The sequence below is a fragment of the Mizuhopecten yessoensis genome, unplaced genomic scaffold (genome assembly GCF_002113885.1).
Source record: "Mizuhopecten yessoensis strain PY_sf001 unplaced genomic scaffold, ASM211388v2 scaffold11069, whole genome shotgun sequence".
Classification (NCBI taxonomy): Eukaryota; Metazoa; Mollusca; class Bivalvia; order Pectinida; family Pectinidae; genus Mizuhopecten; species Mizuhopecten yessoensis.
Window position 1 is genome coordinate 105,939 of NW_018408864.1, and position 12,117 is coordinate 118,055.

Consider the following 12,117-nt stretch of genomic DNA (forward strand, 5'->3'; position numbering starts at 1 on the left):
CGTATATCAAAACCGGAAGTCCACCATAATAAATTTGGAAAAGTCAGATAAGAGGAATTATTCGTCAGGACTGCTGGATTTTTCGGCGCCATGACGATCTACAAGGTCATCCCACAAGACAAGAAGGAAGAGAAGAAACTTGCGGAGAAAGACGTGCTAACTGTTCCTTTGGTAAGTGTTCTGATTGTTTTTTGGACAGCTGGTCTCTTCCGGGATTCGCACAAATAAAATGTCGGGATTATCAACATTGCCATTGTATGTAACGTTACACTGGAGGCGTATACAAACAGGATATAGAACGAAAGTAAATCTTAATACGGCTGTTAACAGAATGAATTACATCCGATAGAAGCAATGACACGTAATGTCATGATATTATGATGGTACATGTTAATTTGAAATGAAAATTTTATATATATATATATATATATGCATCAATGTGTTTGTCCTTGCTTTTTTTTTGCGCACTAATATCATAAAACAACACACAAGCTGTGCTCCAGTAGATGTCAACAGACTTTTTATGGACTTCTGTTGCTTCCTTGCTTTCCTTTATTAAATGCTACTACTTTATTGTCCTTTTTTCGTGACATTTATAATCTTGCTCCTTTAATGTTTACAGAACTTATTATGATCAACATAATTAATAACGTTGTTTGAGCACTGGGTCTTGTTAAGATCATAAAAGTAATTCACATACTAGTTTAATTCTGTACTGACAACGATTTTTTTGAGCAGACAACAGAATCACTTAACATTATTATTCCCATCGACCCTTAATTAGACCATGCCCCTGATATACATACAATGTATCAGTGCATGTGTATAAGCAAACCTTATCAGGCACAACCATGTGATCAAGACAGACACATGTTTAAAATAGGCTTGTTTATATATACTTGGAAGTATTTTGAAAACATTCTACTATCTCATTGATTACGTTTTGAACAGACAACACTTTCATATAATAATATTCTCAATGATTGTTTAATATAGGTTTGCTTATACACATGCACTGCAATGTATGTAGCTAATATATATAATGATCAGTACTTATTTACTCCATACAGATTTTCAAAATTAACACAAAATATAATAATATTATATATAACAAGTTATTGATTACAAGATATAAGAAGGTGTTGGGAATCTCTTCCAATCAAGTGACTTATGATTGATCAAATTGAACTTAAATTCAATAATTAACATTTATATTCACTCTCCAAAATCTACTTTCACTTTCGTTTTCCAGGGAAAACCTGAAGATAGAGAATTGTGCCAATAACACAAACATTAATATATATATATACAATAACAAGATGTTTGTTGACAGAACTTTATAATTATTGAAAAATATTTATTTTGAAATGAAATTGATGATGTTTACATTGTCTATATACTACGACAGCTGCATCTCAAATTTTGAAATAAAATTGATGATGTGTGCATGCATTGATTGATCTTTATGCTGCAACAGCTGCATCTTGTATTCAGAAATGCAACAATGGATCAACATTCACCTGGTGACACCTGACGCCCTCACCTTCGGTAGAACACTTTAGTCATATATCCAACTAAGGAGCACATTCCAAACGTTTGAATCCAAAATGTTTCCAAACTTAGGAACAAGTAGCCCACAGATTATCATAGAGTTTTAATCACCAGAATTTCCTGGCTTGTCATATTGTCACGCTTTGAGCCTCACAACATTTCCATTAAAACATATGTTTTTATTGGTTGTCAGATGAACCAGCTAGCCAATCAGCAACATTGTGGTGTGAGATGTTCGGTCCAATTGTCTTGTCAAAAAATAAACAACTCGAGCTCGCTGTCAGCGATTAACCATATCCAAGTTTATTTTGTTTTAATGCTAAAATTCGTCAATCTACAATCCATCATGGAAAATAAGAATGGTTTAACTTAACTTTGTCAATTTTATAAGGCTAGCTTAAGCTTGTGTCTTGCTAAAAATATTTCACAAGCATAATAAAATGTCAATCCTTTTTGCGACCCAACTGATTATTTAAATTTAATTATAAATCTAGGTATGCAGAACTGAATTGCTCTTTCACCAGCTGTGGAGAGGCATATAGTTCTCAGATCAAAATAGATGTTGCTATGTGAACCCAGAAAAAAAATTCATGAAATTCTCCAGTAATTTATTTTCTGCAGCTTTTGTTAAGAAAACAGGCTGACTATTTACCTAGATGGATGTAATGAATTCTCCATGATCTGCCACATGCTGACATTATGTGAGGCTATTATATAAGCTAGATATGTTAAAATATTGTAAATGAAAAGTGCTATATAATGTTACAGCAGATAAAGGTTACCAACATGTTGAACCGAATCAATACCATTTTCACATTGATGAAATATTTATAGCATCCTTTTCAAAAGAGTTTTTTTTAAATCACATGTTTTTTTAAATCACATGTTTCAATTTTTTTTCACAGAATTATAGTTGTTCGAAATTTGAATGCTTGAAAGTAAAGTTGAAAATAACAATCATAAAAAAGGCAGGTGTTTATATTAACTAATGACCTTAACATTATAAAATCTACACATTACCAATCCATAAATTAGTGTCCAATTAATGGAGCACAATGCAAAAAGAATGACAGGAAGATAATCCTCATAAATAAAACTCATCAGTGGAACTCTTCTTCTCATTTATAACTGATGGTAGTACTGATGCCATTATCCTTAAACTTCATTTTTATCACATGTTCACATGTACAAGGCCCTTGGTTTTCATTTTGTATACTGGTAAAATAGTATAAATGTGGGTAAACATTTTGAGATTTGATGGTCAAAAACCATATATACATTGGGGAAATGTTGTGGTGATAGCTTTTTCTTCAATAGTCATATCTCATAACATAAATTATACATACAAGTGTACATGTCCATGGTATAGCTAAAGTATGAGTTGGAATTCAGTCTGCGACGTTAGGCAATAGTCCGATGCCAACGACTAGTAAATTTAAGTCTGGACTAGTATTGAAAATATTTAACTAGTCCGACTGGACTAGTGGCAAATTTCCTCCAAAATAATGGAAATATTATTAATGGTATATATTTTGCACTATAAAGCTTGTCACAAGTTCTAATCCTACCGTAAAATACAGTATTCGTCAAAGCTTCGAAGTTTCGATCGCGAGACTGGGTTCTGGATTTTAGTAGTTACCGAACATTACTTCCAGTTTATAACCACGTGAAACTAACCATGGCGATGTTGCTAAGTTGGAGGAAAGGTTCAAAACCAGCTAAGCCTGTCCGTGAACAGACAGAAAAAATTGCTCTAACACAAAAGAAAAAATTACGGTTCTGGCTAGTGCTTAAAGGCTTGATGGAAACAACAGTAATACTGTATTAGAGATAATTGGCGATCACATTCCGTGCTCCGTTTCTTAAGTTAATTATTGAGAGACATTTTGTTTTTAGTTCTAATAATTTTCCAATTTAGATCACAATTTACACTTCATGCTGTAGAAAAAACCAGTCTGTAATTTAATTTGAACTAGCAAATTCACAGTTGGACCATTAAAATTATGGGTTCACTAGTCCAAATGACTAATAAGGAAAAAAGTTAACGTCACAGACTGGGAATTACCAGTAAGTCCCCAGACTCGTGAAAATAAACATGACCTGTATTCATGTGTATATGACTATATGTGTCCAATTTTGTTCTATATACACATTGTCCTATTTGGTAATTTGAGGAAGGAGTATTTGAATGAATATAGTCTGTAATTACATCAGATATATATTGGACGGTGATGGCTTATTTAAAATTACAAAATTCAGAGGCCTCCTAGCTTATAGGCATGAGTGTATATATTGTACTTTGTTTATATACAAGGCTGTTTGTATAATGTATTCCTAACTTTAAATGAACTCAAGTTTCAAGTTTTATTTTTACACTCTCGCCACACGTATACGTGCGTAACAAGAGGTCACATATAACATAGTATACATTGATGGACATAGTACTCAAATAATATGACACATGATACAATTGATACAATAACAACCCATTTCAATAATCTTTTAGCTAACTTATTTTAGATAATAAGTAGCTTCATTACTCTTTGTATAAATTTACTTACTTTTGTTAAAAGTACCGTGTTACAAATTGAGAACATTCCTTTCATTTTGATGCAAGTTGGGTTGACACAACAATAATTTGGTATATAAAGCTGTCTAAGAGCTACAACAGATACATTAGAACGTTGGTATACATAGTGGTATTCGTACCCAACACAGTTATTACATAGGGGACATAACCTTTCCTCAAAATTTTATATTTGATGGTTCTAAATTTACATATTACTTTTCGTTCATTACGATTAAGCTTTAAAAGATATGGTCCAATATTAAACTGAGGTTTCAACATCATGAAAGCAACTTTGAATGAATTGATCGCATAATCTCTGCTTAATGATAGTTTTCAAGCATTGTCTATTAATTGTACATGATATTTGGAAAGTCCATAAATTATTAAACCCAGTACTGTTTAAAATATCTTGTGTATATGTTAACCATTTAAAACTTAGTACAGAATTCTGGTGCAAATTGTACATTAAGTTATACATTACACTAGATAATTTCGATCCACCCGTTATAAGCTAATTATGCCAGAACATAACCATTCTAACGCTGATTTCAATATCTAGGGGATACCTTCCCAACTCACCATATACTTACAAAACTCGAAATGTATTTTTTCGATCCTTTTTGTATTTTCATAGCCCCAGATTTCACATCCATATAATAAAATAGGTGACACAAATAATTTCAGTTGAAGATCTATAGGAATGGAAATATTTCTAATCTTAATATACAATGCATATAAAGCTTTTTTTGCTTGCTCTGTTAGTTTACTTTTGGCTTTTTTAAAAACACCATTGTAGTTTAATATTATTCCAAGATATGGTTACGAATCTTGTATTTCTAAAATCTCATTATTTAACGAAAAGTGATGGTCTCTTTTACTTTTTCTTTTTTCAAAAATCAAATCTTTAGTTTTTTGTGTATTAACTGTTAATTTCCATATATTACAATAATTTTGAAATTCATTCAATGCGTTCTGTAGGCCATCTGGTGTTTCTGAAATAAGCACTGAACTCATGATATTCACCGAACAATTTTGGTTGAACGGGCTCTCATTGTTTCTGAATTCTTTTTCATGTAAAGATTTTCATTTCCCAGAACAGAGCTATTTTCAGGGGCATTCATGATCAATCCTAAATATGTTTAAATATAATGTGCAACAAATGCACCAAAAGTTCTCACAATATGTTATAACTAAAAAAAATGTAGGTAAAACGAGTTACCAAGACATATGGCCTGTCGTGCATGTTTCACTATCAGCTAATTAATAATATACTGCAGGCTCACATTTGCAATTGATATATATTGTCGTCAACAACCCAACATGATAAGGAGTTTTTTTTTAGTCATATGATATATACTGGAAATTTGTTCAATGCATGTACATGGCTGTGGGAATTTTGCTTTTGGCATCTGTCCAATTTCATAAAATTGGTGATATATCATACAAGTTTATATGGGTACACATGTACTTTTGCACCTAAGTATATGATGTTTATGTACTTAGTGATCATATTAGAAGGCTGCATTGTTTCATATTTCTGATACATTTAATAGCTCATAGATTATCTAGATTTAAAACAATTCTGCTTGACCAACTTATAATACAGTACTTGCCCAGGAACTTGTGGAACTTGTCTGTGTATAAATGTATGTGGTCGTGATAACATTCATGCATTCATATCATTCAAAATTGGACTATATAATACCTATACAGGATAAAACAGATGGTTTTTTTCCATGTTATTAAATTTTATGATGCATGCACATATTTTGTTTATGTCAGAAAAAAATGTGCAAGATTAAAGAGTAAAATAAAAAGTCCAGACAGTTAACACACAAGTTAAAATTTATGTCACAATGAAGATTTAAATCTTGTATGGAAGTAACATACAAACGAGAAAATAGAAAATTGATGAATCATTTTGAGAATAACCAAAATCAATCAATGTTCTAGTACATTCAAATTTTTCATCCCTGAAAACACATTTGAACTCTTCCAATTCAAAGGTTGGAACAGTTCATTATTACACTTCAGGGATAAATGAGTTAAAGTAAGATTCATGAAATTTTGACTACTTTGCGTTTATACATGGCTATGTTGACATTTTTCATGTATTCAAGTACACTTACAAAATGTTATACCTCATTTGACATAAAATCAAAGCCTCAGGATTCTGATCTGCATATACAGGTGTATATATATGCAGGTCATAGGGAATGTTTATTGGTTATTCAAGTTACAATATGGGCTAATCTAGTCTTTCATAATCTGTTGCAGACTGATGCAGAGAATGTAGAGCCTGTGCAGGTCAATGTTCGACAGCAGCGGTCGAAAACCTGGCTGAACCTGTTCCTGATCCTCATAGCTCTGCTAGTTCTGGCCACAGGAGCAACTGCTGGTTATTACTTGTACAAGAACCACATGTCTCCAAACAAGGTGTGCTTACAAATATATTACTTGCTCACATATTAATGTTGGAATAATTGAATCTCTCACCCCCTTGTGGGTGACATAGGGGAATCTCAACCTGAGTGTTTGGCAACTTAAGAATCTTTTCCGAGGGTTGATAGGGGTTGATAGGGGAATCTCAACCTGAGGGGGAAGATAGGATTCTTTCATGCCAATTCCTACCAAAGCCTCATGTTTGGCATCTTAAAAATCTTTTCCCGAGGGTTGAGATTCCCCTATGATTCTTTTTCTCTTACCCTGTTCTTTCATTGTGTATCATATGCACAATGTAATGTTAACGTCTCAGGCTAAATTCAGGGTTGACGTGATGTAGATGGATTGCTGATGTGACGTCATTGTATTATTGAAGTGACGTCATACCATTGTTATGAATAGGGGAATCCCCCTGTCTCAACCCTAGGGTGAGACAAGGAAATCTCACACTGGTGAAAGTGCGGATACACCTGTCAAGGGTAAGAGAAATAGTATTCTCATACCTTGGACAGGTGTATCCACCCTAGGGTAGGAATTGGCACCAAGAATCCTATATCTATCTGTGTTTGATAGCCGTTCAACCTAAATAGTAACAATTTTGAAAACTTCTGTGTGATTAAGTAATAAACAGGGTATATAAAGTGTGATGTGATAAAAGGAAATAGGAACAACAGTCACAATAAGTGACAGAGTTGTTTTTTCACAGGTTTCCAACCCTGATATAAAATTCTACACAACAAATATGGGTGAACTGTCATGATAGTTAAGAAAAATAAACTGTTTCTGTTTCATAGCAAAAAAAATAAATTGTGTCCAGGTTATAAAGTCTTTGCCTACATGTTACAACTGATTGATATTCTAATACAGCTGAAGCATGCCAAGGGACGATGTTCCTTCATCATGAGGAAGACCGAGGATGACCCCACTTCTCAAATGCTCCAAGACACAAACAGTCTGCAGAGGATTGATGATGGTGGCCTGACTGGTCCTGACCAGAATCCATCTCGCAAACACCACCACCGTAAACATCGTAAACATCACGGCCCATTCAGCACTGTCAAAATGGAGGAGGAGATTGAGGTCACTGACAACATCTTCGAACGAATCAGCATGCCCCAAATAGATGATATTCTCAAATCTCTCATTCTGCACGACTTTGAACGGGTAAGTCATTAAGTTTTTTTACCCTCTATAAAGCTGAGTTAAATCTGAGACAGTTCTCATAGTTGAAGCTTTCAATCCCTAATCCTTATAGTGAAAACAGAGTAAATTTTAAGTCAGTCTGACATTCCCGGTAATGAAAATGAAGTAAAATCTGAGGCCATCTTTACTGTAAAAATTCAGTTAGTTCTGAGTCTTTCTCCATAGTGAAGATAAAAGTTGCGTCAGAGTCCGTCATCATATCCATAATCAGAGATTAATCTGAGAATGTCACCATAGTGAAGATAGCTTTCTATCTTGGGCTGCCAGTTCAAAGCTGAATTAGCTTAGACAATTTATACTGGTATATTGTTTGTAATTGCCATTATCAAACAAGTCTGCTGTGAATGTATATTGTAGCTGTTTTACCTTTCCAGAACAAGTCTGCCATTGTGGATTACCACGACAGAGTTTGCTATGTGATGAATCTGAACAGGAATGAGGTGTCGCCTCCCAAGAATCTCATCGACCTCCTCAATAAAATCAACGTGAGTGTTTGCCTTAGTTGTAGATGTACTGTCCAATTACAGAAAAACTATTACCATACATCAATCCTCACACTTATCTCTTTATCAACCATAACTACTACACGAGAAAGAGTGACTATAGTATGATGATTTTGTACATGGATATATCAATACCAGACAGCTTTTTATACGCCCGTCAAATTTGACGGAAGTATTATGGTATGGGGTTGTCAGTCCGTCTGGCGTAACCTTTTGTTTGTCCGGCAATCTCATCCTACATTTTTCGACCGATCTCTTTGAATCTTGGTATACATCATAATCACGATATGAAGCTATGTCTTCCTTAAAAGAATTTTGATTAAAAAAAAATCCAAAAATTATTGCCCTTTGTTTATTGAAATATTTGATTTTTGTCCGGCAATATCCTCCTACATTTTTCAATGGATCTCTTTGAAACTTGGTATACATTATAATCATGATATGAAGTTATGTCTCCCATAAAAGAATTTTGCGATTTTTGCAAAAGTTATTGCCCTTTGTTCATTTCAGTATTTGATTTTTTGTCCGGAGATTTTCTTCTACATTTTTTATAGCATGTCAGCTAACCACTCTTAGAATGATGCAGATCTTATTTCAATTTAAGAAAGTATATAACACTATATGGTATTGGACGGGCATATATTGTTCCGCTCCACGGTACTCTTGTTCATGTCCACTTTTAGTGACCCCAGTGTCCTTGTTTCACTGCCAAAAACTCTTAACTATGACTTTTTTTTACACATGACTAGTTTGATATATCATTTCCTGAAAAGAAAACCATATCTTGCACAACTTCAATAAAAAAAGTAATATAAATCAGATCAAAATTAAGAACAGTTTTTTGAGTTAGAAAATCGTGACGGAACCAGAGCAGGACTCTAACTTGGGACGGAACCAGACCAGGACTCTTACCCTGGACCAGTGATCGATATACAATGTTCTGTCACTCGGACCAGCTGAGCTAAGTCAGGGGAAGTACCCTGTTGCAGTCAAGTTACAGCTATATCTGTAACAAAAGTAAGGGGAGGTAACTTCATTAATGAAAACCTACATTGGAATTCTGTAGTATTTTGTCTCGATCCTTAAGGTTATAATTGCAAAATTGTTTGTTACTTTTTTTTACTTTTGAGCTTTTAACAATGTAAGAAATGTTCCGATTGGTTACATTATTATTGACCTCTTCAGTCTGGTTATTACCTGCCCCGAGCACATGTCCTCAGGAGGAAGTACAGAGTGATGAGCCCTCCCCTGCAGAATATTGCCTACCTAGGACCCTACATTGTCAACGAGTGCAGCAATTACAAGACATTCCAGCTGATGAGGCTGGCAGGAGATGATGGTAAGTCCCTAACATGTCTGGAGCAGGACAAGATCAGGAGATACCATTCATGAGTCTTGAAGTAGAGCCTTATTTCTAATCTTATAGGAAAAAATGTATTGATATAATAATCAGCTCCTTTCTAATAAGTTACATCCATGGAAATTTTCCTTATCTTGGAATGTACTATAGAACAAGTAAAGATATAGAATCTGTCAAAAAACATAGACAACAATTTTCTAATTGGTTTGATATCTTGAACATTATTTATTTTTTTACACATAACTGGCTCAGAGAAAGACTTATGTTTCACTTCTATTACCATGTTGTGACATGGAAATCATAAGGCGATGGCATATTGTTGTAGAAATTAACATAATAATTGTTGTGTGTATCTGCTGAATTATCGAAGGAGTGGCTTATTGACCTGATGTAATTACAGAAATGATGGGCAAGTGGATTGTAAAGAGAAGTGCCGGAGAGGTCCTACAAGAGAAGGTATACGGTTACTATGACGATATGAACCAAGCCTTGTTTAAGTACAACATCTATCAACCAACCGTGGAGAGTTTCTAAGTGGGAGAGTATTAGCAGCAGTGTCACAGTGTACATATAACCCCCAGACAATGGCCAGCATCACACCATATAGCGAATCTAATCACGGAGCTACACCTGTAACATGGGACCTTCCAAGGCGTTCGGGGTCAACCATCTGTTGTAGTTGTAAAGGAACGAAGCCGAGGATGATGTGAAAGACTCTGCTTGTAATCTTCACAATAAAGGGTCGCTTCAGATTAAAATCCGGAGGATTCTATAAAGCACACATTTGTCCTGCTGTGTTGTATTTAGACTCATTCTTGTACTAAGACATCTATAATTGGTCATTGTTTGTGTAATTCTAAACAAAGAATCCTACCAGAGAAGTCACAAGACACGTGTGAGTGGGTTATGTTAGAGAGTGAGAGTCCATGGTCAGATCATCATAGGATTTTGTTTTTTCATATTTGAATATTTGTTTTTCATTATAAGCAGTTCATGTGCAAATGTAAATACAAATTTATATTGATATACATGTACATGTATTCTAGAACTGTTTCCAGGTTTTGCAATCGGGCAAGTTTTGCTCAAAGGAAGAAACTTATTTTTGATTGCAGTGTAGTTTATGTAAAAAATTATCACAAAATTTAGGTTAAAAAATGAAACCAAGTTTCGTGTAAATGACATTATAAAAAGTATCAGAAGAACTAGTATTCGATAAAGAGTGAGCCAAAAAAGGTGAAGGCCTTTATAGTTTTGATGGTAATAAACCAGTGTGGTTTGGAGCTTTCTACCCCTGTAGAACAGGAGAATGGATTAAATAGTGTATTAGTGAGATAAAGATATATTTATATATATAGAACCCAGTAACACCATTGTAGTGTAAAACTATGTGTAGCAAGCAATCATGTTGTTACTCTAACATTAAGTGTTCTGTTTGGGATGAAACAAATACTGTGGACAATGTTATTGGTATTCAAGGAGCATGTATTTCCTCTGCAAGTTGTCTCCCTTTTAACACACTCTCTTGTCTCAAATTTCCACTCGGTCCAGGCATCAGTACACGAATAACATCAATTCATTGTCAATGATACTCCCTTAAAATTACAGATTAATTGCCTCGGCAGCTTTTTCATTCACCGATTAGCATGAAAAAATATTTTAAAAATTTGAATTATTAAAAAAATATTTGTCTTGCAGTTCATTCAAAGTGGTAAATGGGGGCAATGTTTTAAAAGAATCTGTGTCATATTTTCATGGTTTTTTTTAATCTACCATATTTGATATGTATCACTTTGTATTGTTTAAGTGTGTGCTTTGAAATTGTCATCAATTTAAATGGAATTGCAATCATCTTTTTTTTGTCTATGATGATAGGTCAATTGGAAAGCCTTCGGACCATTTACTATAAAATCACATCATTTCAAAGAGCGTCTGTTTGTTTGTCAATGTGAATTGTAGAAGTCCCCACCTAGAATGTAACCCTGTCATCAGTAGTGTTATTCAGTATGTAGATTTCCAAATGGTACATACATGCTATTTATACAGTTTTAATAACACCTTGTATTTGTTTGGGACACAATTTCCTTGACGTTTTTGTTCTTTGGAGACAAGGGGAGAAGTTTGATTTCTCTGTGATTAGAGCTCTGTTTACTAAGTATGGGGTCAAACATAACATTTTAAATGGAAGATTAATTTATATGGAAGATTAAAACATATTTTTGTGACGAAAACTGAAATAATGATACACTTACAAGAGAAGAGGCTGGAGATAACCAGGATTATTTCAGTAAGATTTTTAAAGTTTTGAATAAAGTACGTGCATAGCATAAACTACTTTGAAATATTTTTTTACATTTATATTTTTTTGCCAATTATTCCTGACATCTGATGTAAGGGAGGTAATGATTATGGCTTGTATTTGATGGAAGAAGGAAGAGTCAGATGAGCGAAGGACAGGATAAGTAGAGGTATGAGACAGGAGAGCAGTAGAA

General features: G+C 34.0%; 1 protein-coding gene across 1 annotated transcript; it reads left to right on the forward strand.

Annotated features, from left to right (window-relative positions):
• Positions 1 to 4: 4 nt before the first annotated feature.
• On the forward strand, positions 5 to 12,117 carry LOC110465338 (integral membrane protein 2B-like). Its single transcript, XM_021521087.1, has 6 exons — positions 5 to 171; positions 6,398 to 6,556; positions 7,430 to 7,726; positions 8,140 to 8,250; positions 9,454 to 9,607; positions 10,029 to 12,117. The coding sequence occupies exons 1-6, from the start codon at positions 91 to 93 to the stop codon at positions 10,160 to 10,162; spliced, it is 936 nt and encodes a 311-aa protein (XP_021376762.1). The 5' UTR covers positions 5 to 90; the 3' UTR covers positions 10,163 to 12,117.

Bases quoted from the DNA above. Each gene is read 5' to 3' on its own strand.
- LOC110465338 (XM_021521087.1), top strand. From the start codon at position 91: ATGACGATCTACAAGGTCATCCCACAAGACAAGAAGGAAGAGAAGAAA. The intron at 8,251-9,453 runs GTGAGTGTTTGC...TGACCTCTTCAG, and splicing joins ACCTCCTCAATAAAATCAAC to TCTGGTTATTACCTGCCCCG. The intron at 9,608-10,028 runs GTAAGTCCCTAA...ATGTAATTACAG, and splicing joins GAGGCTGGCAGGAGATGATG to AAATGATGGGCAAGTGGATT.